At 49.0% G+C, this 26831-nt stretch overlaps 1 protein-coding gene across 4 annotated transcripts; it reads left to right on the top strand.

Moving 5' to 3' along the window:
• Positions 1-664: 664 nt before the first annotated feature.
• Positions 665-26831, top strand: LOC140460410 (uncharacterized). 4 transcript variants are annotated; one of them, XM_072554951.1, is made up of 2 exons: positions 665-754; positions 24229-26831. In XM_072554951.1, exon 2 carries the CDS (start codon positions 24623-24625, stop codon positions 25436-25438), a length of 816 nt encoding a protein of 271 aa, XP_072411052.1. In that variant the 5' UTR covers positions 665-754; positions 24229-24622; the 3' UTR covers positions 25439-26831. The 4 variants fall into 4 exon arrangements, with proteins under 4 accessions (XP_072411052.1, XP_072411051.1, XP_072411049.1 ...); XM_072554950.1 differs by lacking the exon at positions 665-754 and adding an exon at positions 14569-14619; XM_072554948.1 differs by lacking the exon at positions 665-754 and adding an exon at positions 22176-22540.

The raw sequence follows: 26831 nt of genomic DNA on the forward strand, positions 1-26831 counted from the left end.
TTAGAAACAGGCAAAGTTCTCATGTGGAACAAAGACATGTATGTGTGTGTGTTGTAATAATGTTTTGAAGAACTGCCTATTCCCCACTGCGACTGGATTGATGAATCTCCAGTGCCGACAGGGAATGGAATCCCTTCCCACGGTCCCCACATTTCCACGACTTCTTGGCAGTTCTAGTGTCCTTTTGGCTCCCTGTTCTGATGAACAAGTGAAACTGTGATCACAGTCAGGAAATATGTACAGTTACTCCCTGCTGCGAATAGTGTAATGTTTCTTCAGTCTGTGTAACTGGTTACAGCTCCTTCCCACAGTCAGCTCACAGGGATACACTCTCTCTAAACAAGGGGAAAAGATCTCCAAACGTTGAGCAGCCAGACAAAATGCAAAAGCAATAAAATGTCGAGCCACAGGGAAAAATATTGTGGTGATAAACTTTTTTCCCCCGTTGGTATTTGGACACTTAAAATTCGTCAGGAACACCAGCAGTATTTACGGAACATGCTGCGCATGTTTGCCGGTGTCAGCAAAACACTAGGAATCCTCTTCGCTGGCGGCAAATAAAGGATGCGTGGCGTTCTCTTGATTGATCAATAGAAAGCACTGGTAACCGGAAGGAGACAGGTCTTTTTGCCAATCAGAGCCACCCCATTGTTTGAATGCGGAAGTTGGACCATGAGCTGCTCTTCCTGCTCCTCTTTCTGAAAGAAGATTGAGCTTCACCCAGACTGCAAATTCTTTCCTCTGTCGAAGATCTGTGAGTACGGCACTCTCTTTTCCATTTTTTTTTTCATTCTGGGGTTCAATTGTTGACTTGCAGCAACTGAAAGGAAAGGGAGTGAATCCAGGAGCGGACAGACTCTGGAAAGGTTGGCCTAGGTCTGTGTCGCAATTGGCAAAATAGACGACAGGAGGCTGAAAGAACACAGCAAGCCAGGCAACATCAGGAGGTGGAGAAGTCGACATTTCAGGTGTAACCCTTCTTCAGGACTGGGGATGGGTGGAGGGGGAGATGCAGATAAAGGGAGTGCTGGGGGCAGGGTAGTGAAGTGGGGATACGTGAAGGCATGTAGAGGGTGTGACCTAGTTGATCAGGAAGGAATCTGGTTGGTGGCAGGGAGAAGTGGAAATGAGTGGTTCGGACTGAGAAGGGAGTTTGGGGTGGGAAGTGAGGTATTTGAAATTGGAGAACTCAGTGTTGAGTCTTCCAAGCTGGAGGCTGCCCAGGCAGAAGATGAGCTGTTGTTCCTCCAATTTGCGGTATGGTTCATTGTGGCAAATGAGGAGGCCTAAGATGGTCATGTCAGAAAGGGAGTGGGAAGGGGAATTAAAATGGGTGGTGATTGGGAGGTCCAGTCGGCCTCTGCAGACCTGGCTGTGATGCTCGGTGAACCGTTCCCCAAGTTTACACTCGGTCTCACTGATGTAAATCTGATGACACCACTGGCTATTTTCCGACCAGGACTGACTTTGCACAGAAAACATCGACATTTTAAATGAATGGGGTGCCATTCGTTTTAAGATGAGGTGAACTTAAGAGGCACTGTTTACAATTGAGAGATCCTTGACACACAAAGAGCTGAAATTATCATTGCACCACTATTATCAAATGGGAATTAAGGCTGGATCAGCTGGGATGTTTTTCCGCCAGAGCAGAGGATGTTGAGAGGCGATGTTTATAAAACCACGAGGGGGATAGATAGGGTTAATGGTAGTTGCCTCTTCCCAAGGATGGAGGATTTCAAGATCAGGGGACACATTTTTACAGTGAGAGGAGAGAGATTGAAAAACAGACATGGGGCAAATCTTTTACACAAAGGGTGGTCCGTGTGTGGCATGAACTTCCAGAGGAAGTGGTGGACATGGGTACAATTACAACATTTGGATAAGTACGTGAATAGCAAAGGTTTGGAGGGAAAGGGAGAGGCTGAATAGGCTGGGGTTGTTTACCCTGGGGTGTCAGCGGCTGAGGGGTTACCTTATAGAGGTTTATAAAACCATGAGGAACATGGATAGGGTGAAAAGTCAAGAACATTTCCTGAGTTTGGGGGAGCCCAGAACAAGAGGGAACAGGTTTTAAGTGAGAGGCAAAAGTTTTAAAAGGGACCTGAGGAGCAACCTTTTCACAGAGGGTGATGTGTGTACAGAAAGAGCTGCCAGTGAAAGCGGTGAAGGGCTGGTACAATGTCAACATGTAAAAGGCATCCTCATGTGTGTAAGTACATAAAGAGTTTAGAGGGATATGAGCCAAGTGCTGGCAAATGGGTCAAAATGAGCTGGATGTAGGTTTGCTCGCTGAGCTGGGAGGTTCATTTCCAGACATTTCATCACCCAACTAGGTAACATCTTCAGTGGGCCTCAGGTGAAGCAGTGTACATGAGGCCCACTGAAGATGTTACCTAGTAGAGTGACGAAACATCTGGAAATGAACCTCGCAGCTCAGTGAGCAAACCTACATCCAGAACCTCAACCCGAGCTACAAATCTTCTCAAAATACGATGAGACTAAATGGGGTTAGCATATCTGATCAGCATGGACAAGTTGGATTGAAGGATGTGTTTCTGTGCTGTGCATCTCTGACTATTACTACTGGATACAGGCCTGGAGCAAGTAGGTGGTACTAGTCTAATGGGGCATCATGGACTGATTGGAGTCATACTGTTTCCGGACTGTATGACTCAAGAGCATTGAATGGTGATTAATCCCAAAGAGATGATAAAGGTTTCGAGCATCACCTTGGGCGCTTGCGTGTGGACTCCTTCCAGATAACTGAGGGCAATAGGGCACTGTAAGGTTCAGTACATCAGACAGTCAGCCAGCAAGTTTCCACTGGGAGACTAGTCTCAAGAAAGGAAGCAGTTTCCTTTCCCATCAGTTGGATTGTGAATACAGTTTGGAGCAAGTCCTATATTTCTGACAACATAGGTAGACAGGACAGTGAAAAAGTCTTTTGGCATACTGGCCTTCATCAGTCAGGGCACTGAGTGTAACAGTTGCAGTTATCAAAGACATTGGTGAGGCCACATTTGGAGTATTGTGTTCAGTTTTGGTCACCTTACTATAACAAGGATGGTATTAAACTGGAAAGATTGCAGAAGAAATTTATAAGGATATTGCTAGGACTCAAGGGGTTGAGTTATTGGGAGAGGTTTGACAAGTTAGGACTTCTATCTTTAGAGCATAGGAGACTGAGGGGGGGACCTTATAAAAGTGTCCAAGATCATGAGAGGCATGGATAGTGTGAATGCACTCAGTCTTTTTCCTGGAGTTGGGGAATCGAGGACTAGAGGACATCAGGTTATGGTTAGAGGGGAAAGAATAACAGGTAACCTGAGGGGTAACGTTTTTTTAAACACAGTGTGGTGTGCATATGGAATGAGCTGCCAGTGAAAGTAGTTGAGGCGGGTATATTAACTATATTTAAAAGGAATTTGGACAAATACATGGATAGGAAAGGTTTAGAAGGGTACTGGCCAAGTGCAGGGAAATGGGATTCGTGTTGATGGACGTTTTGGTTGGCGTGGACCAGTTTGGGCCAAAGGTCCTGTCTCTGTGCTGTCGGACTCTATGACTCGTGTCTCTTTGTTGCTCAGACAGTTGAGTTTCCAGATGAGCATCTCACTAAATCATGCCAAATAAAATCCGATCTCATTCGTCAACGCTGATGCAGCGGTGCTGGTGTTGGATCGGGCTGGATCAAGGTCAGAAGTCACACGTCATCAGGTGAGAGTCTAACAGGTTTATCTGAAGTCACAAGCTTTTTAAGCACTTCCCCTTCCCCACCTCCAGGGAAAAGACATTGTCTATTTACCCTATCCATGCCCCTCATAATTTTGTAATCCTTTATAAAGGTCGCCCCTCCACCTCCAACACTCCAGGGAAAACAGCCCCAGTCTATTCAGCCTCTCCCTGCAGCTCAAATCCTCCAACACCCCGCAACATCCTGGTAAATCATGTCTGATAGAGAAGTCAACGTTTTGGTCGAAGAAGGGTTAACGCTCATTCCTCCATCTTCAGGTGCTGTCTGGCTTGCTGTGTTTTCCCAGCCTCCTGCTTGCCAACTTTGGATTCCAAACTGGGGGGTGGGGGTGGTGGTGTGGGGGTAATACAGTCCAGCACAAAATGAAAAAAAAAGCCCACTGACTCTACCACCGCACCCACTGTCAGAACAGGCAGGAGGTTCAGTCCTGGGGGTGACCCACAGCAGCATCACAGGCGGAATCCAATTGTTGAGAAGGCTGGTGCCCCCGCAAGTTGCAGGACATCGTGAACCTCCACCCACACTCTGGGCAGGCAAATGGCCTCTCGCCCGTGTGAATTCGCCGGTGGGCCAGCAAGTCGGAGGAATAGCTGAAGGCCTTCTCGCACTCGGGGCAGCTGAAGGGCCTCTCCCCTGTGTGGACGCACCGGTGCTTTATGAGGGTTCGGTGATGGCCTTCCTGCACTCAGGGCAGGGGAACGGCCTCTCACCGATGTGGATCCGCTGGTGGGTCAGCAGGTGGGAGGAGCGGGTGAATCCATTCCCGCACTCCAGGCAGCTGAAGGGCGTCTCCCCAGTGTGACTGCGTCAATGAGTCTCCAGGGCAGATGGGACACGGAAGCCTTTCTCGCAGTCGCCACATTTCCATGGTTTCTCCATGGGGCGGGATTCCTCAAGTTTCTCCCTGGCTAAAGATTCAGCCATACACAAAAAGTGTGTACAGCCCCCTCACCACCGTGATTCCTTTTTCCAGGCCGTATAACTTGTTTCAGACTCCACACTCAGTGTGCTGCAACAGTAGGGTCTCTCATCCAGTCCCATAAATGCTGAAAATATACTGAAACAAGAACCAAAAAAACTTTGCTCCTTCTCACAGAATCACAGTCGAAAATTGTTGCGATCCCGATGCATTAAGTGACTGTCAGACATTGATGTGAAAATAAGAACTGCAGACGCTGGCGAGTCAGAGTTGAAGAGTGGCGGTGCTGGAAAAGCTCAACAGGTCACGCAGCATCCGAGGAGCAGGAGAGCCAATGTTTCAGGCATAAGCCCTTCATTTGTTTATTTTGAAACTTCCATCTTCAGATTTTCAAATACTCTAAGAGACTACAATATTCATCACTGTCAATCTGGGATAGGGAGGTGGATGGGGAGAGTGATGGTTGGAATGAGATCTCAAGGTATGGACACCTACACGTAGCAAATGTTAATGGCAAGTCAGAGTCAGAGCACAGAAACAGCCCCTTCAGTCCAGCTTGTCCATGCCAATGAGATATCTAACCTAATCTAATCCCATTTGGTCAGCATTGGGCCCACATCCCTATTAACCCTTCCTGTTCACAGACTCATCCAGATGTCTTTTAAATGTCATAATTAGACCAGCATCCACCACTTCCTCTGCCATCCCTTTCCTTGCATGCACCACCTTCTGCATGAAAAAGTTGCCCCTTAAGTCCCTTTGTAACAATACCCGCTCCATCTAAACCCTTTACACAATAGCAGTCCCAGTCTATGTTTGGAAAGTTAAAATTCCCTACCATAGCCACCCTATTATTCTTGCAGATACCTGAAATCTCGTCAGTTCCTGCTGACTATTACATGGTCTATAATACAATCTGAAGGTGATCATCCCTTTCTTATCTCCAGGCTTCACCCAAATCACCTTCCTGGATGTACTCCCAGGAATATCCTTCCAAACTACAGCAGGAATACTATACTGTATCAAAAGTACAATTCCCACTCCTCTCTTCCCTCACTTTCTATCCTTTTTTTCACAGCAAAGGGTGTAACTTCTCATTGTGGTACTTCATTTGGCACGTTTGCCGATTGAGACACTGACTTGTAACAAATTTTCCAGAGTCTGCACCCTCCCTGGATTCACTACCTTTCCATGCAGTTGTTGCAAATAAACAACTAAAGCCCAGAATGAAAAAAAAAGTATAAAAAGGGGTAAGAAAAGATAGTGCTGTACTCACAGATGTTCGATAGAGGAAGGAAGTTGCAGTCTGGGGTAAAGGTCAATCTTCATTCAGAAAGAGAAGCAATACCAACAAGTTCAGAATCTCATAGATTTTGGATTACTGGTGCTGGAAGAGCACAGCAGTTCAGGCAGCATCCAAGAAGCAGCAAAATTGATGTTCCGGGCAAAAGCCCTTCATCAGGAATAAAGGCAGAGAGCCTGAAGCGTGGAGAGATAAGCTAAAGGAGAAAGTAGCATAGAGTACAATAGGTGAGTGGGGGAGGGGGATGAAGGTGATAGGTCAGGGAGGAGGGTGCAGTGGATAGGTGGAAAAGAAGATAGGCAGGTAGGACAAGTCATGGGGACAGTGCTGAGCTGGAAGTTTGGAACTGGGGTGAGGTGGGGGAAGGGGAAATGAGGAAACTGGTGAAATCCACATTGATGCCCCGGGGTTGAAGTGTTCTGAGGCGGAAGATGAGGCGTTCTTCCTCCAGGCGTGCGGTGGTGAAGGAGGCCCAGGACCTCCATGTCCTCGGCAGAGTGGGAGGGGGAGTTGAAATGTTGGGCCACAGGGCGGTGTGGTTGATTGGTGCGGGTGTCCCAGAGATGTTCCTTAAGCGCTCTGCTCCAGTCAGCCCAATGTAGAGGAGACCGCATCAGGAGCAACGGATGCAATAAATGAGATTAGTGTATGTACAGGTAAAACTTTAATAAATGTGGAAGGCTCCTTTAGGGCCTTGGATGGAGGTGAGGGAGGAGGTGTGGGCGCAGGTTTTGCAGTTCCTGCGGTGGCAGGGGAAGGTGCCAGGATTGGAGGGTGAGCTGTAGGGGTGCGTGGACATGACCAAGTAGTTACGGAGGGAATGGTCTTTGCGGAAGGCAGAAAGGGATGGGGAGGGAAGTGTCTCCCTGGTGGTGGGGTCTTTTTGGAGGTGGCGGAAATGTCAGTGGATGATTTGGTTTATGCAAAGGTTGGTAGGGTGGAAGGTGAACACCAGGGGGTTCTGTCCTTGTTACGGTTGGAGGGGTGGGGTCTGAGGGCGGAGGTGCGGGATGTGGACGAGATGCATTGGAGGGCATCTTTAACCACGTGGGAAGGGAAATTACGGTCTCTAAAGAAGGAGGCCATCTGGTGTGGTTCTTTGGTGGAACTGGTCCTCCTAGGAGCAGATACGGTGGAAGTGGAGGAATTGGGAATATGGGATGGCATTTTTGCAAGAGGTAGGGTGGGACGAGGTGTAATCCAGGTAGCTGTGGGAGTCGGTGGGTTTGTAAAAATGTCAGTGTCAAGTCGGTCGTCATTAATGGAGATGGAGAGGTCCAGGAAGGGGAGGGAGGTGTCAGAGATGGTCCAGGTAAATTTAAGGTCAGGGTGGAATGTGTTGGTAAAGTTGATGAATTGCTCAACCTCCTCGCGGGAGCATGAGGTGGCACCAATGCAGTCTTCAATGTAGCGGAAGAAGAGGTGGGGAGTGGTGCCGGTGTAATTACGGAAGATCGACTGTTATATGTAGCCAACAAAGAGACAGGCATAGCTGGGGCCCATACGTGTGCCCATGGCTACCCCTTTGGTCTGGAGGAAGTGGGAGGATTCGAAGGAGAAATTGTTAAGGGTGAGGACCAGTTCGGCCAAACGATAAGAGTGTCGGTGGAAGGGTACTGTTGGGGACGTCGGGAGAGGAAAAAACTTGGAGGCCCTGGTCATGGCGGATGAAGGTGTAGAGGGATTGGATATCCATGGTGAAGATGAGGCGTTGGGGGCCTGGGAAACGGGGGTCTTGTAGGAGGTGGAGGGCGTGGGTGGTGTCTCGAACATACGTGTGGAGTTCCTGGACTGGGGGGATAGGACAGTGTCGAGGTAGGTAGAGATGAGTTCAGTGGGGCATGAGCATGCTGAGACAATGGGTCGGCCAGGGTGGTCAGGCTTGTGGATCTTGGGAAGGAGGTAGAACCGGGCACACCAGATGGCCTCCTTCTTTAGAGACTGCAATTTCCCTTCCCACGTGGTTAAAGATGCCCTCCAACGCATCTCATCCACATCCCGCACCTCCGCCCTCAGACCCCACCCCTCCAACCGTAACAAGGACAGAACGCCCCTGGGTTTCACCTTCCACACTACCAACCTTTGCATAAACCAAATCATCCACCGACATTTCCGCCACCTCCAAAAAGACCCCACCACCAGGGATATATTTCCTACCCCACCCCTTTCCGCCTTCTGCAAAGACCGTTCCCTCCGTGACGACCTGGTCAGGTCCACGCCCATCCTAAAACCCACCCTTCTATCCTGGCACCTTCCCCTGCCACCGCAGGAACTGCAAAACCTACGCCTACACCTCCTCCCTCACCTCCATCCAAGGCCCTAAAGGAGCCTTCCACATCCATCAAAATTTTACCTGCACATCCACTAATATCATTTATTGCATTCATTGCTCCCAATGCGGTCTCCTCTACATTGGGGAGACTGGACACCTGCTATCAGAGCGGTTTAGGGAACATCTCTGGGACACCCGCACCAATCAACCACACCGCCCTGTGGCCCAACATTTCAACTCCCCATCCCACTCTGCCGAGGACATGGAGATCCTGGGCCTCCTTCACCGCCGCAAGCCTGGAGGAAGAATGCCTCATCTTCCGCCTCGGAACACTTCAACCCCGGGGCATCAATGTGGATTTCACCAGTTTCCTCATTTCCCCTTCCCCCATCTCACCCCAGTTCCAAACTTCCAGCTCGGCACTGTCCCCATGACTTGTCCTACCTGCCTATCTCCTTTTCCACTTATCTACTCCACCCTCCCCCCACCCCCGACCTATCACCTTCATCCCCTCCCCCACTCGGATTTCGCTGCTCGTTGGATGCTGCCTGAACTGCTGTGCTCTTCCAGCACCACTAATCCAATATTGTACTCTATGCTACTTTCTCCCCACCCTCCTCTGGCTTATCTCTCCACGCTTTAGACTCTCTGCCTCTATTCCTGATGAAGGGCTTTTGCCCGGAAAGTCGATTTCGAAGCTCCTTGGATGCTGCCAGAACTGCTGTGCTCTTCCAGCACCACTAATCCAGAATCTGGTTTCCAGCATCTGCAGTTATTGCTTTTACCCTCAGATCTCATAGTCTAACTACCACATTTAGACAATAGCGGGGCTCTAATTGGCAGGAGGACCAGACTCCTTCCAGTCCTCCAGGGTTCTCCATTGGTCAGTAAAAGATAGTCGCGCGGCGCCTCCACGGAGAGCTATGCGCATGCGCAATACTTTGCAGACACAAATGAACATGCGCAGTGCTTGCTGACACAAAGGAGCATGTGTAGTAAGCCCTTTGGAAATTTTACGCGGTCAAATTCTAGTAAATGGGACTGGATTGGGTTCGGATATCTGGTCAGCACGGACGGGTTGGACCGAAGGATCTGTTTCAGTGCTGTACAACCCCCACACTCTGTGGGATTAGGGCGTCACTGGGTAGACCAGCATTTCTTTCCCGGCGGGGGCGAGGACTGTCAAAATCAAACTCACTGGTGCGGGTCTGGAGTCATGTGTGGGGCAGACCAGGTAACGGATGACATTTACCTTCCCGATAAAAGACATTAGTGAATCAGATGGCCTCCCCCCCCCCCCCGGAAGTGATTTCATCGTTAGATTCTAAGTTTCAGACCTCTGACCGGATTAAAATTCCACCATCTGCCACGGCGGGATTCGAACCCGGGAGTGCCCGGAACTGGGTTCATCATCCAGCCAATAATAGCACGAGACTGTCGCTACTTCAATCCCACTGCGATGGCACATGAACTCACCAGTGCTTGCGCAGGTAGGAGGAGTCAATGAACTCTTTCCCACACTGAAAGCAGGTGAATGGCCTGTCCTTAGTGTGGACCTGCTGGTGGATCAGCAGAGCAGCTAACTGAGCAAACCACCTCCCACACGCAGGGCTGTGAATGTCCTCTTTCCCCGAGTGGACCCGCTGGAGTGTTCACAGGTTGCAGATCTGACTGAAGCCTTTCCCGCACTCGGGGCAGGTGAACAGCCTCTCTCTGGTATGAACCCCCTGGTGCGTCAGTTGGGTGGAAGAATCAATGAATCTCTACCCGCACACAGAGCAGGTGAAGGGCCACTCCCCGTGGTTTTCAAGTGCCGAAAGGGGAGGGAATCCTTTCCTAGCGTCCCCACATTTCCATAGTTTGTTTATCATTTTTGAGCTTGGGTTCTCCTGGCGTTGCTCTGGGTTTGCGGGCCAGCTGCAATTGCAAACAGAACAGATACACAGTCTCTAGTGGTGTGATGTTGATACCCCAAGCTGAGTAATTCGGTAGAGCGCTTTTCAGTCAATGCCCTGAATCTCCCTCACCTGTGTATCTATTCCGCTATGTTCTTCCTGCCACACCAGTGTCCAAGATCTCTGAAACACACAGAAACAAACATTTCTTCTTGATTTAAATGACTGTTGATATTCAAGTTCCAATAAATCAAGTGGCTCTGTCAGAAGTTGATATTACACTTGGTTTCAGATTTCTTTCTGCATGTCTTCCTCTTGAAATTCTCTAGAAAAAATAACAAAATAAGTGTAGAACATAGAAGAATACAGCGCAGTACAGGCCCTTCAGCCCTCGATGTTGCGCCGATCAAAGCCCACCTAACCTACACTAACCCACTATCCTCCATATACCTATCCAATGCCCGCTTAAATACCCATAAAGAGGGAGAGTCCACTACTGCTACTGGCAGGGCATTCCATGAACTTACGACTCGCTGAGTGAAGAACCTACCCCTAACATCAGTCCTATATCTACCCCCCCTTAATTTAAAGCTATGCCCCCTTGTAATAGCTGACTCCATACGTGGAAAAAGGTTCTCACTGTCAACCCTATCTAACCCCCTAATCATCTTGTACACCTCTATCAAATCACCCCTAAACCTTCTTTTCTCCAATGAAAACAACCCCAAGTGCCTCAGCCTTTCCTCATAGGATTTTCCTACCATACCAGGCAACATCCTGGTAAACTTCCTCTGCACCCGTTCCAGTGCCTCCACATCCTTCCTATAGTATGGCGACCAAAACTGCACACAATATTCCAGATGCGGCCGCACCAGAGTCTTATACAACTGCAGCATGACCTCAGGACTCCGGAACTCAATTCCTCTACCAATAAAAGCCAGTACGCCATATGCCTTCTTCACTGCACTATTTACCTGGGTGGCAACTTTCAGAGATCTGTGTACATGGACACCAAGATCCCTCTGCTCTTCCACACTACCAAGTAGTCTACCATTAGCACAGTAATCCATCTTTTTATTACTCTTACCAAAGTGAATCACTTCACACTTAGCTACATTGAACTCCATTTGCCACCTTTCTGCCCAGCTCTGCAGCTTCTCTATATCCCGCTGTAACCTGCCATATCCTTCCTCACTGTCTACAACTCCTCCGACTTTCGTATCATCCGCAAACTTGCTCACCCAACCTTCTAACCCTTCCTCCAGGTCATTTATAAAAATGACAAACAGCAATGGTCCCAAAACAGATCCTTGCGGAACACCGCTAGTGACGGCACTCCAAGATGAACCTTTGCCATCAACTACTACCCTCTGTCTTCTTCCAGAGAGCCAATTCCTAATCCAAACCTCCAACTCACCCTCAATGCCATATCTCTGTATTTTCTGCAGTAGCCTACCATGGGGGACCTTATCAAACGCCTTACTAAAATCCATATATACCACATCTACCGCTTTCCCCTCATCTACCTCCTTAGTCACCTTCTCAAAGAATTCAATAAGGTTTGTGAGGCACGACCTGCCCTTCACAAAACCATGCTGACTATCCTTGATCACATCATTCTTATCCAGATGTGCATAAATCCTATCCCTTACAATTCTCTCTAAGACTTTGCCCACAACAGAAGTGAGACTCACTGGCCTATAGTTACTAGGATTATCCCTACTCCCCTTCTTGAACAAGGGAACCACGTTTGCTAGCCTCCAGTCCTCTGGCACTACTCCTGTCGACAAAGAGGACACAAAAATCAAGGCCAATGGCTCTGCAATCTCCTCCCTTGCTTCCCAGAGAATCCTGGGATAAATGCCATCAGGCCCAGGGGACTTATCTATTTTCACCCTTGCCAGAATTTCCAACACCTCTTCTCTACATATCTCAAAGCCATCCATTCTACTTATTCGTGCCTCAGTATTCATATCGACAACAATGTCCTGTTCCTGAGTGAATACTGACGAAAAGTATTCATTCAGCGCCTCCCCAATCTCTTCAGCCTCCACACGCAACTTCCCATTACTATCCTTGATTGGACCTATTCCTTCCCTAGTCATTCTTTTATTCCTAACATACCTATAGAAAGCCTTAGGGTTTTCCCTAATCCTACCAACTAAGCACCTTTCATGTCCCCTCCTTGCTGCTCTTAGCTCTCTCTTCAGGTCCTTCCGGGATACCTTATAACTCTCAATCGCCCCTATTGAACCTTCACGCCTCATCTTTACAAAGGCCGCCCTCTTCCATTTAACAAGGGATTCCAACTCCTTATTAAACCACGGCTCCCTCACACGACCCTTTCCTCCCTGCCTGATAGGTACGTACTTATCAACGACACTCAATAGTTGCTCCTTGAACAAGTTCCACATATCAATTACGCTCTTGCCTTGGAATCTACTTTTCCAATCCACACATCCTAAGTCATGCCTCAACGCATCATAATTTCCCTGCCCCCAGCTATAACTCTTGCCCTGTAGTACACACTTATCCCTCTCCATCACTAGAGTAAAAATCACCGAATTGTGGTCACTGTCCCCAAAGTGCTCACCTACCCCTAGTTCTAATACCTGGCCTGGTTCGTTACCCAGAACCAAATCCAGTATGGCCTCACCTCTTGTTGGCTTATCTACATATTGTGTCAGGAAACTCTCCTGCACACATTGCACAAACACTGACCCATCTAACGAACTTGAGCTATAGCTTTCCCAATCAATATCAGGAAAGTTAAAGTCTCCCATAACAATCACCCTATTACTGTCACTCTTCTCCTGAATCATCTTCGCAATCCTTTCTTCAACGATTCTAGGACTATTAGGAGGCCTGTAAAAGACTCCTAACTGGGTGACCTCACCTCTCCTATTCCTAACCTCAACCCAAACTACCTCAGATGGCAAATCTTCGTCCATCTTCCTTTCCACCGCTGTAATACTATCTTTGACAAGCAAAGCCACACCCCCCCCTCTTTTGCCCCCACCTCTGACCCTACTAAAACATTTAAACCCTGGAACCTGCAACAGCCAATCCTGTCCCTGATCTAGCCACGTCTCCGTAATAGCCACAACATCGAAGTCCCAGGTACCAACCCACGCTGCGAGTTCACCTACCTTATTTCGTATACTTCTGGCATTAAAGTATACACACTTCAAGCCACTCTTCTGTTTACAGGCACCCTCCTTTAAGATTGATGCCATATTCCTAACCTCCCTACACTCCAGGTCCTGCACCCTACAGCTACAGTCTGGGTTCCCATGCCCCTGCAGAGTTAGTTTAAACCCCCCCCAAGAGCACTAGCAAACCTCCCCCCAAGGATACTGGTGCCCCTCAGGTTCAGGTGCAGACCATCCTGTTTATAGAGGTCCCACCTTCCCCAGAAAGAACCCCAGTTATCCAAGTACCGAAATCCCTCCCTCCTGCACCATCCCTGTAGCCACGCATTTAACTCTTCTCTCTCCCTATTCCTCGACTCTCTATCACGTGGCACGGGTAACAAACCAGAGACAACAACTCTGTTCGTTCTAACTCTGAGCTTCCAACCTAGCTCCCTAAAAGCCTGTCTAACATCCTCAGCACTCCTCCTACCTATGTCATTGGTGCCAATATGGACCACGACTTCAGGCTAATTTAACTACTGTTAAATTAGCATAGCATAGGCACCTAATTCCTGCAAACTGCCAGATGCCTTCTGATCACATATTATCCAGGGCACCAAAACTCTCATGCAGCCAGCCGGCCAGCCTTAAGAATCACCTCAGTGAAGCTTTCCCCCATACACAATGACCTGGAACAAGATGCTCTCAAAGATGCTGCAAATGGAGCTGAATCAAGGACGTGAAAGTATCAAGGCTGCTTGAGAAAAGAAAGCCATTTAAGTTGCTGAATGACTTCCTTCTATCCTATTAAATGAAAAAGATGACAATAAATATAGAATATTATTAGAAGATTAAATATATTAGCCATGAAGCTTTTACAACAGTGAGTAATATTAGATATACACAAAATGAAGCAACATATATGTACTTTTTATATTAATGTGCTAATCCCTTACATGCTGCTCAGTTCCATGAGAAACTACCCTTTTAATTGTGTACTTGAGGAAACAAGCAATCCATTTCTCGGGTGCAAACTGTATTCAAATGTATGTCGCAAATTAAGGAAAAAAGTGAAAATACTTTAAGAGGGACAGAGAGCATCTGAGCACCTTTGCAGAGTCTAATTCCCCCCTGGATTGACTGCAGTTGCAACAAGTGAACCGTTTCCCCCCATCTCTCCCTGCCAGGCTGACGAATGGAAAAGGGGAGACATTGCAGGATGAAGAATGGAAAACGGGAGACATTTTCCATGTTGCATAGAGGAGGGAGTTTTACACTGAAATTGAATGAAGATAGAGCTTCACTCCAGACTGCAATTTCCTTCTGCGGTCCAACATCAGTGAGTCCGACATTTTCTGAGGTGGGGGGGTGCTTGTCAGGATAGATGCCGATAAAATGCTTCCCATATCAGGCAGAATGAGGAATTTATTCTCTTCTTTATTGCAATGCTCCCACACAGAGAGTAATAGAGACTGGCTCTTTGAATGTATTCAAGGCTGAATTGAACTGAATTTTGAGAGACAGGGAATGAAAGGTTATGGAGTACAGGTGGCAAATGAAGTTAAGGCCACAGCAGGACGTGCATGATCTTCTTAATTGGAAAGTAAGCCTGATGAATGGCAGTGGACAGATATTGAACACGTCCCATGCGTGAGTGGTCCTTCAAACAACTGTCGAAGCTGGAGAGAGACATGGATTCCCTCATTATGGAGAAACCATGGAAATGGGAGGACTGCGGGAAGGAATTCAAAATTCAATCTTTGCTTAAACGCCATTGCCACGGTCACACCAGGGAGAGGCTGTTCGCCTGCTCCATGTGCAGCAAGGGCTTCATTCATTTATCCACACTGGTGACCCACTGGCGGAGTTTCACCGGGAAGAGACCTTTCAGCTGCTCCGTGTGTGGGAAGGGGTTCATTTATTTATCACCCTAGTGACACACCAGCGGCCTCACACCGGAGAGAGGCTGTTCACCTGCTCTGAGTGCAGGAAGGGATTCACCCCATCACCTGCCTTGCTGATCCACCAATAAGGCCATACCACTGAAGCGAACATCCTCCTGCTCTGTCCGCCCTACTTCCACACCAGCGGGTTCACACCAGGGAGAGACTGTTCTCCTGTTCCATGTGCAGGAAGGAGTTCATTCATTTATCCACCCTGGTGACCCACCAGCGGGTTCACACCAAGGAGTAGACATTCACTTGGTCCGAGTGTGGGAAGAGATTCACTAACTCCTCTGACCTGCAGAGACCCCGGCACGTTCACACCAGGGAGAGGCTGTTCACCTGCTCCGTCTGCGGGAAAGGGTTTAGCCATTCATCCATCCTGCTGGTGCACAGGCGTATCCACACTGAGGAGAGACCGTTCTCCTGTTCTGTGTACGGGAAGGGATTCACGGATTATTCCAGCTGCAGAGACACAAGCGGGTTCACACCGGGGAAAGGCCTTTCACCTGCTCCCTGTGCGGAAAGGGATCAGTCAGTCATCCCATCTACTCAGACACCAATCCAGTCACAGCAAGGAGAGAACATCTGGATTCTTTGTGGGTGTGACATGTGTTAGTATTCAAGAGGAAGGGGAATATTGCTGAGGCAGGACTGACTGCAGGTAGAGTAGGTGGCGGTGCATGGCTGATAGCATGGAGCAGAGGATCCGGAAAGAGAATTGTTGCTGAAGGTTATCGAATTTGTAGTGTGCACTGGGTATCCTGTTCAGGTTCAAACTGTGTTGGGCTGAATGTGGTCCGGAGTCCATGTGAGATCAGATGGTTCCATAGGCAGTTCTGAGAAATAGCTGATCCTGATGAAGGGCTTCTGCCTGAACATCAATCCTGATGAAGAGTTTATGCCCAAAACATCGATTCCCCTGCTTCTGGGATGCTGCCTGTCCTTTTCCAGCAACACACATTAGTACGCAAGAGGGCTTACAGTCACTGGTCAGTTGAGCACATATTAAGACACACTTACTGATTTGGAACATGCAGTGGAGTCGGGAGATGTATACCTGTCATGTTTTACTCTGTGAAGAAATCTATCCCATGGAAAGATTGGCTCCAGTTTGTCCCTTCCCCAGGAGGCTGTCAGGACGATAACATGGGAAACAGAGAACGCTTGTCCAGTACTGAAGGTTGGACAAATTAGAAAAATGAGAGTTTCTGATAATGTCCTACAATCCTGGTGGCTTTTGGAGGTATTTTTGAAATTGTCATGGTCTGTGTGACCCACTGATGTTCCCAGAGTTTGAGCCACACCACAAATGGCAGGATGGAGAAGGGAATGCAGACATTGGGTATATCGCCACCATAGAGTCATAGAACCTGACCACATGGAAACAAACCTTTCCGTCCAACTCATCCATGCTGACCAGTTATCCCAAATTGGTGAGTCCACTTCTGAAATATTGTGTTCAATTCTGGCCTTCTTGCATCAGAAGGATGTTAAAGTTGAAAGGGTTCAGACAAGATGTACAAGGATGTTGCCAGGCTTGGAGGGTTTGAGCTCTAGGGAGAGTTATAGAGTCTTAGAATCATGGAGATGTACATACGGAAACAGACTATTCATTCAAAATTGTCCATGCTGACTAGACATCCAAACCTAAACTAGTCCCATTTGCCAGCGCTTAGCCCATATCCCTCGAACCCTTCCAATTCATATACCCATCCAGATGCCATTTTGAATGTTGTCATTGTAGCAGCCTCCACCACTTCCTTTAATAGTGCATTCCATACACGCGCCACCCTCTGCGTGAAAAAGTTGCCCCGTACGGTTTCTCACCATAAACTTATGCCTGCTAGTTCTGGACTCCCCCACTCCAGGGAAAAAACCTTGTCTATTTCCCCTATCCATGCCCCTCATGATTTTATAAACCTGTATAATGTCACCCCTCACCCTCTGACACGCCAGAGAAAGTAGCCCTATATTGGTCAGAGCATTGAGTATATGAATTGGGAGGTCTCTGTCCAATGGTCACTTACTGTTCCCTTCAATAATTCTATAATTGGAAATATATGACATAGCTGAAGGACAAAAATACAACAGATAATTGTATTTGAATCTCGGAGACGAGCATATTGAATATAAAACCACTTATGGGCGGCACGGTGGCACAGGCTAGTCAGGCAGCAGGAGAGTTGATGTTTTGGGCACAAGCCCTTCATCAAGAATGATGTGTAGATGTACAATGGGACCTCAGTGTCCTTCTGCACCAGTCACTGGCAGTTGTCAGACAGGTGCAGCAAGCTATCAGCAAAGCAAGTGGTATATTAGCAAGAGGAATTGAGTTGAGAAGTGGGGATGTCTTCCTGGGGCGGGGGGGGGGGGGTGTCATTGAACGTATTCGCTGCTGAGTTCATCTGATATTTTGAACAACAATGGAATGGATGTTTATGGGGGATGTCAAGAAAATGGTTTCAAGACTAGTATAGAACAGTTACAGTGTGAGACAGCACAGAAACAGCCCCTTCAGTCCAACCAATCCATGCTGACTACGTTCTCAAACTAAACTAGTCCCACCTGCCAGTATTTGGTCTATATCCTCTGAATCTTTCCTATTCAGATACTTATCCAAATGTCCTTTAAATGCTATAACTGCACCTGCATCCACCACTTCCTCTGGACATTCATTTCACACGTGAACCACTCTCTGTGTAAAATGAAAAATAGTGTCCCTCATGTCTTTCAAATCTTTCTCCTCTCTCCTTCAAAATTTGCTCCCTAATCTTGAAACCCCCACCCGAGGGAAAGGACACCTGCCATTCACGTTAGCTATATCTGTCATGATTTAATCATCCTCAGTAAGGTCACCTCTCAACCTCCTATGCTCCAATGAAAAATGTCCCAGCCTATCCACCAAAATGTAGGCATATTCATATCCAGTTATGGTCTGTGCAATACAGGTCCAGGCTCGAAAGACCAGATGTCCTAGTCCTGCTCCCAATTCTCACCCTCTGTGTCCAGTACAGCAAGAGACCATAAGACATAGGAGCTGAGATTAGGCCATTCAGCCCATCAGGTCTGCTGATAGCACACAATCGCAGCTGATAGGTTTCTCAGCCCCATTCTCCTGCTTTCTCCCCATAACCCTTGACCCCCTTGATACTCAAGAACCTGTCTACCTCCGTCTTAAATATTCTCAATGACCTGTCCTTTACAGCCTCCTATGGCAATGAATTCCAAAGATTCACCACTCTCTCGTTGAAGATGTTTCTCCTTATCTCCGTTCCAAAAGGCCTTCCCTTTACTCTAAGGCTGTGCCTTCAGGTTCTTGTCTCTCCTACCAATCGAAACATCTTCCCAACGTCCAGTCTGTCCATGCCATTCAGTATTCTGTATGTTTCAATTCGAGTGTGGGCCTGTGTATCAGCATGAACCAGACCCTTCAGGATGAGATGCAGCAGGAATTAGGTTCAGCAAAGTGAGAATGGAGGGAGTGAGTTTGGGATGGAGATTTTCAGCTTCTAGGGAATAAGAGAGTTTGCCATAAGTGGGAATTGAGCAGATGGGTCATTGGGCCGAGGAGTGGGAGATGGAGTTTAATTTAGACAAATGTGAGGAGTTGCATTTTGGTCAAGCAATCCAGGCAGAACTGATACAGTTAAGGGGAGTGTTGCTGAACAAAGACCTTGGAGTGCAGCTTCATAATTCCTTGAAAGTGGAGTCTCAGGTAGCTAGGATAGTAAAGAAGGCGTTCAGTATGCTTTCCTTTCTTGGTCAGTGCATTGAGTATGGAAGTTGGGAGGTCATGTGGCCCCTGTACATGAAATTGGTTGGGCCACTTTTGGAACACTGCATTCAATTCTGGTCTCCTTGATATAGGAAAGATGTTGTGAAACTTTGAAAGAGGTTGGAAAAGATTTACAAGGTTGTTGCCAAACTTGGAGGAATTGAACTACTGGGAGAGGGAGAATAGGCCAGGGATATTTTCCCTGGAGCATCAGAGACTGAGGGGTGACCTTATTGACGTTTGTAACGGGCATGGATAGGGTGAATACCCAAGATCTTTTCCCCAGGATGGTGTAGTCCAAAACTAGGTGGTGCATATTTGAGGTGAGAGGAGAATGGTTCACAGGTGTGGTTGTGAAGACTGGACTTTCAGAGCAGCTGTCAAAGATGTTTTGCCCTGACCAGGAGCAGAAGTTGTAACAGTGAAATCTTTCATTTATGAGCAAACAACTGAGTGAGTGAGTCCATCTGGGATTTTGGGGGAAAGTGGGAATTCATTGCACTTTGGGGATATAGCCCTTCCCTATCCAGTCATTTCTGCTGTTGGGTGAGACTAGACTTCAAGGTTAGGGGGAGTAGCTTTCAAACACAGATTAAGAGGAACTGTTTTTCCTGGAGAGTAGTGAATCTATGGAATTCTCTGCCCAGTGAAGCAGTAGAGGCTATTTCAGTATATTGGAGACACAGTTGGATGAGTTTTTGCATGGTTGGTGAATTAAGGGTAGCTTTGACAATGCAGGGAGGAGGAGCTGCAATGGTGGATCGATCAGCCATGATCTTAATGAATGGCAGAGTAGGTCTGATAGGACAAATGACCTACTCCTGCTTTTATTACTATGGAACTATAACCCTGCATTTCCCATGGCTAACCCAGCTTCAGGATGACAAGGATTGGATCCTGAATATTGAAGGGGTAGTTAAATGGGCAGCGAGGTAAAGGTAGAGGGTTGGTACTGCGAATCAAAGCATTGATCACAGGGTAGTCAGGTGTCAGCTCAGATTTCAGGTCCTGATTTCTCTCTCCTCTGTTGACCTCCCTGTTCGCTTAGAGTAAGATGTTGGTCTGTCAGCTCTGCTGGATTTCTGCTGAAGCTTTGACCCCCATTTTTACACCATTTGGAAGAATAAAACATTGAGTCAATCGAGACTCAACCCACCATCTCTCAGCCTGTCAACCATCCAGATACAGTGTTGTCATAGCAGGGAATCAAACAAGAAAATCGAAACAAAATTAGAAATAAATAGATACTCGTGCTTAATGTTTGTTCACGAGTAAGTAAACCAGGATAGGGTTCTCCCAGGATTCTTATAGTGCCCTATTTTGAGGAATTCTGTCCCTTACATCTAACTATTAGTATCCAGCTATAATTTACAACAACATTTACAACCACAGAAATAAAGCATCTGTTATCTCAATGTCTGTGTGATATGCAGCAAAGAAATAGCCTTTTTATTTCTCTCGTGTGTGTGTGTGTGTATACACACAAGTCCATGGCAGTGAATTTGTAGTTGCAGCATTATATTTGCCGATACATTCTATTTTGCTCCTAAAATGAACAATCTGCAGACAGTCAATACATGTAGTATTATGTAAACTCAACTTTGAAAATAGAACCAGCCTGACTCAAGGTTACGATACAGACGGGCTCTGATCTCACACCTTTCATGCATTGTCTGAGCTGAAATAGAGTCGTATAGATGTACAGCACAGAAACAGACCCTGCAATCCAACTTGTCCATGCCGACTAGATATCCCAACCTATCTAATCCCACCTTCCCACACCCAGCCCATATCCCTCCAAACCCTTGCTATTCCACCTCTTCCTCTTGCAGCTCATTCCATACACATACCTTTGTGAAAAGGTTGCCCTTTAGGTCTCTTTTATATCTTTCCCCTCTCACCCTAAACCTATGCCCTCTAGAACTGCCCTCCCCCTCCTCCCCATCCTTCCCCCCCTCCTCCCCCATCCTTCCCCCCCTCCTCCCCCATCCTTCCCCCCCTCCTCCCCATCCTTCCCCCCCTCCTCCCCCATCCTTCCCCCCCTCCTCCCCCATCCTTCCCCCCTCCTCCCCCATCCTTCCCCCCTCCTCCCCCATCCTTCCCCCCTCCTTCCCCCCTTCCTCCCCATCCCTGCCCCTAATCCCTCCCCCCTCCCTCTCCCTCCCCCCTCCCTCTCCCTCCCCCCTTCCTCCCCACTCTCCTCCCCCTCCCTCCCCCCACTCTCCTCCTCCCTCCCCCCACTCTCCTCCTCCCCCCCACTCTCCTCCTCCTCCTCCCCCCCACTCTCCTCCTCCCCCCCACTCTCCTCCTCCCCCCCACTCTCCTCCTCCCCCCCACTCTCCTCCTCCCCCCCACTCTCCTCCTCCTCCACCCCCCCCACTCTCCTCCTCCCCCCCCCACTCTCCTCCTCCCCCCCCTACTCTCCTCCTCCCCCCCAGTCTGAAAAATGTCATCTTCTGTTATAAAATCTTATTTATCTCGAAGGTGCCTTGCAGCAAGTTGTGGGATTTACATATTTGTGATACCTGCAACACATTCTAAAAGATGAAAGATTACACAATCCAGGTTTGTTCAATAGATCATTTCAGTGGCAGGGCACTGTAATGATTTTGCATAAATTCTGTGCGTTATGATCTTATCCTCCACAACCACATGATGAAGGAGCAGCGCTCCAAATGCTACTCTTTCAAATAAACCTGTTGGACGATAACCTGGCGTTGTGTGATTTTTAACTTTGTCCAGGTAAAGGTGGATTGGCGACACTAAATTACCCATAGTGCCACGGTTGTGAAGGTTCGGGTGGATTAGTCAGGGGGTGAATGTAGAGGAATGGGTGTGGGTGGATTACCCTTTGGAGGGTCGGTGTAGACTCGTTGGGCCGAATTGCCTGTTTCCACACGATGGGGATTTGTTGAAGGGAAGGGATTTTCCTAACTGTGCAGGGCAGCGATGGCCGTCCGGAGTGGGCGCAACAGGCGCAGAGTGCCAGCCAGATGCCGTCCGTCCAGAGCAGGCGCAGTGAGGGCCAGCCGGATGCCGTCCGTCCAGAGCAGGCGCAGTGAGTGCCAGCCGGATGCCGTCCGTCCGGAGCAGGCGCAGAGAGGGCCAGCCGGATGCCGTCCGTCCGGAGCAGGCGCAGAGAGGGCCAGCCGATGCCGTCCGTCCGAAGCAGGCGCAGTGAGAGCCAGCTGGATGCCGTCCGTCCGGAGCAGGCGCAGTGAGAGCCAGCCGGCTGCCGTCCGTCCGGAGCAGGTGCAGTGATGGCCAGCCGGATGCCGTCCATCCGGAGCAGGCGCAGTAAGGGTCAGCTGGAGGCCGCCGTCCGCAGCAGGCGCAGCGAGGGCCAGCTGGATGGTGTCCTCCGGAGCAGGCGCAGTAAGGGTCAGCTGGAGGCCGCCGTCCGCAGCAGGCGCAGGGAGGGCCAGCCGGATGCCGTCCAGCCGGAGCAGGCGCAGTAAGGGTCAGCTGGAGGCCGCCGTCCGCAGCAGGCGCAGCGAGGGCCAGCCGGATGCCGTCCCTCCGGAGCAGGCGTAATGCAGGTCAGTGGGACGCCGGCGTCTGGAGCCGGCGCAGTGCGGGGGCTGGGTGTTGGCCTAGGTCCGCCCTTGTGAATCATTATTGATGTCACAACGCGGAAGTGGCCCTGTCAGTTTCAGAGTGAAACTCTTTCCGTCTGGGCAACTCTTTATCCTGGGAGCGAGAGAGAGAAGGGAGGGACATTTGTTCACTTTAGCAACTGGAGTGAATCCAGGGAGGGAGCAAACTCCGCTATGAATCTTCATTACCTGGGTGAGTGAAGATGGAAGTATAGGATGGAGTTGTTTTCCCTAGCGCGGCAGAGTCTGAGGGGTGACCTTGAATTAGATTACTTACAATGTGGAAACAGGCCCTCCGGCCCACCAAGTCCACACCGCCCCGCCGAAGCGTAACCCACCCATACCCCTACATCTACATCTACATCTACCCCTTATCTAACACTACGGGCAATTTAGCATGGCCAATTCACCTGACCTGCACATCTTTGGACTGTGGGAGGAAACCGGAGCACCCGGAGGAAACCCACGCAGACACGGGGAGAACGTGCAAACTCCACACAGTCAGTCGCCCGAAGCGGGAATTGAACCCGGGTCTCCGGCGCTGCGAGGCAGCAGTGCTAACCTTATCGACTTGTATAAAATCATCAGTAGTATGGATCGGGTAAATAGACAAGGTCTTTTACCTGGGATAGGGGAGTCCAGGGCAAGATAGTAACAAGATTTAGGGTGAGGGTGGGTATTTAAAAGCATCCGAAGGGGCAAATTTTTCACACAGAGCCTGGTGCATGTTTGGAATGAGCTGCCAGAGGAAGTGATGGAGGTTGGTACAATTACAGCATGTAAAAGATATCTGGATGGGTGTATGAATAGAAAGGGTTCAGAAGCATATGGGCCAAGTGCTGGCAAATGCAACTAGATTAATTTAGGGTATCTGGAAGACTTTGGCTGAAGGGTCTGTTTCTGTGCTGTATATCTCTATGACTCTGGCTTTCCACTAATGTTTGTCACATCTTTAGATTACTTTACAGTGTGGAAACAGGCCCTTCAGCCCAACAAGTCCACACCGCTCCGCCGAAGCGTACCCACCCATACCCCTACATCTACCCCTTACCTAACACTATGGGCAATTTAGCACGGCCGATTCACCTGGCCTGCACATCTTTGGACTGTGGGAGGAAACCGGAGCACCCGGAGGAAACCCACGCAGACACGGGGAGAACGTGCAAACTCCACACAGTCAGTTGCCTGTATGTTCAGTTTCTCTCTGGTGTCAGTGTTAATGCCTTGATGTCTCATTTTGTTCCCCTCTTCCTAGGGGCATTAACCATTTTGTGTCTGGTTGTTCCTCAAGAAGCTGCATGGCAGGTTCACCCTGAATTAACATTTTTGTTTGCTTCCCAAAATAAGACCTGCTCGCTCTCAGCAGCATCCCAATGTCGTGGAAGATATTAACTTTCAGGTGGAGTCATCCAAACTTCAAAGGGATGTCAGTCTTGATATTTTTGCTTTTCTGCCCCTGTAAGATCCTGAATCAATACCTTCAGGAGAATTAGTTAGAATGGAGTGAGAACAGAGAGAGAGAGTGGGATGGTGCTTTCAATTTTGTGGAATATTCTGCAGAAAGGAGAATTGCTTGTTCTGAGTTTCTATTCTGGACAGACAGTGATGACATTTGTAATCTCTTTTTACAGAGTATTTGAAGATAGAAGTTTCAAATCAACAGATGAAGGGCTTATGCCCAAAACATCAACTCTCCTACTCCTCAGATGCTGCCTGAACTGATGTGCTTTTGCAGCACACTTCTCGACTCACTGTACAGCATCTGCAATCCTCACTTTGACATCAATAGCTGACAGTCACTCAATCCATCAGGACCTCAGCAATTTTCAACTTAGATTCTGTGAGAAGGAGCAAAGCTTTTTGGTTCCTGTTTCAATACATTTTCAGCATCAGTGGGATTGGATGAGAGACCCTACTGTTGAACTGCACTGAGTGTGGAGCCTGGAAGAGTGATACGGCCTGGAACGAGGAATTCACAGCGGGGAGAGGCTATACACGTGTTTGTGAGCAGCTGAAGCTTTGGCCATGGAGAATGCCGAGGAATCTCACCCTGTGGAGAAACCGTGGAAGTGTGGTGACTGTGGAAAAGGCTTCCGTGTCCCGTCTGCCCTGGAGATTCATCAGCGCAGTCACACCAGGGAGAGGCCATTCTCCTGCGCTGAGTGCAGCAAGGGTTTTACTCAGGCTTCTACCCTGCTGAGGCACCAGCAGGTCCACACGGGGGAGAGGCCATTCTCCTGCCCTGAGTGCAGGAAGGGCTTTACCCAGGCAGCCTCCATGCTGAGGCACCAGCGGCGCCACACGGGGGAGAGGCCCTTCAGGTGCCCCGAGTATGGGAAGGGCTTTACCCGGGTCTCCATTCTGCTGACCCACCAGCGGGTCCACACAGAAGAGAGGCCATTCCCCTGCCCCGAATGCGGGAAGGCCTTCAGCAATTCCTCCCATCTTCTGACCCACCGGCGTGTCCACACGCGGGAGAGGCCCTTCAGCTGTCCCGAGTGTGGGAAGGGATTCAGTCAAGTGGGCACCTTGCGGAAGCACCAGCTGCTCCACACCGGGGAGAGGCCCTTCAGGTGCCCCGAGTGCTGGAAGGCTTTCAGCGATTCCTCTGCCCTGCTGAGGCATCAGCTGGTCCACACGGGGGAGTGGCCTTTCAGGTGCCCCGAGTGCAGGAAGGGCTTTAGCGATTCCTCCAATCTCCAGACCCACCGGCGAGTCCACACGGGGGAGAGGCCCTTCAGTTGCCTTGAGTGCGGGAAGGCCTTCGCCTGCTCCTCCCTCCTGCGGAGGCACCAGCGAGTTCATTTGCCATCGCAGGAGGTTGAAGGAATGACGGCCTAGTGCCATTATCAGCTGGACTAACAACCCAGTTGCGGCGAATCCTGCTGCGGAAGAAGACGGAAATGGAATTCGGTCAGAAACCTGGAGTTCAGTATTTAACGATGAAACCATTTTTGGGGGTGAAGAAAACCCCCATCTGACTGACTCATGTCCTTTTTAGGGAAGGAAACTGTTGTTTTTTTTTAAACCCCCCCCCTACACTACCGCCTAACTGTGGTCGTGCTTATTTTTCCCCAGCACCCATGGTGTGTGTGGGCAGGTGTGAGACACAGTGAAAGACACAAAGTGCACGAATCTTGATTCAATTTCCACCACCAGGATGATAGGAAAACACCCGAGTGGCCAGTGATAAGCACTGCCCTTCACATCAAAGGGCAATGCTGTGTGATCAAAAAGGTGAAGGGGAGGGTAGGGACTAAATCAAAATAGAGTTGGAGGGAGAAATAATGCACTCCACTCCCTGGTGCGCCCACCTCTCCCTGAACGACTCCAGGGTGTTGGTGGACACCGTGTGCTCCTTCTCCAAGGACACCCGGGCTCTAACGTAACCCCGGAAGAGGGGCAGGCAGTCGGCCCTAACGACCCCCTCCACGGCCCGCTGCCTGGACCTGTTGATGGCCAGTTTGGCCAGGCCCAGGAGCAGACCTACAAGGAGGTCTTCGGACCTGCCCTCCCTCCTCCGTACCGGGTGCCCAAAGATCAGGAGCGTGGGACTGAAGTGCAGCCAAAAGCAGAGGAGAAGGTTTTTAAGAAAATCAAAAAGGGAGTGCAAACGCCCACACCCAATATATACATGGTCCACGGACTCCACAGTGCCACAGAACAAGCAGTTGGGCTGGGAGTCCGTGAACCACCGCAATCTACGGTTGCAGGGGACTGCAAGGAAACTGTTGTTAGGGGAAAGGATTCACTCAGTCATCCCAGCTGCATTGTTTCCCTGATCTGGCCTATGCATGACTGACTCCAGACCTACAGCAGTGTGGTTGTCTACACGGCTCCCCCCACCCATACACAGGGAGAAACTTACTTGGATACAGGGTATGGGTTGAAATTATTGAGTGAAGCAATACTTTCTATGGGTTAAGGCTGTACCAAGGATCCAGTTACAAAGGGACAACTAGATGCTAACCAATAGTAAAGAAATTGGAGGGAGTGTGTGGGTTTTGACCTTGAGCTGTTTAAAAAAAATCAGTTACTTTTTTCTATGCCATTTTGCTAGGGGGATCTGAAGCTGTAACAAAGTTCAGTCACAATAAAGGTTGCCTGAACTTACCGTTGGGCTCAGACTCACATTGAAAGCTGTGAGCTCCAAGTAGTTTTTGTTTTAAAGCTGCTCATTTCTTTCAGCTTCCTGCACTAAGTTTCCAATGTCGTGTATCAGATGGAGCAGTGA

This window comes from Chiloscyllium punctatum, chromosome 36 (assembly GCF_047496795.1).
Source record: "Chiloscyllium punctatum isolate Juve2018m chromosome 36, sChiPun1.3, whole genome shotgun sequence".
Taxonomy (NCBI): Eukaryota; Metazoa; Chordata; class Chondrichthyes; order Orectolobiformes; family Hemiscylliidae; genus Chiloscyllium; species Chiloscyllium punctatum.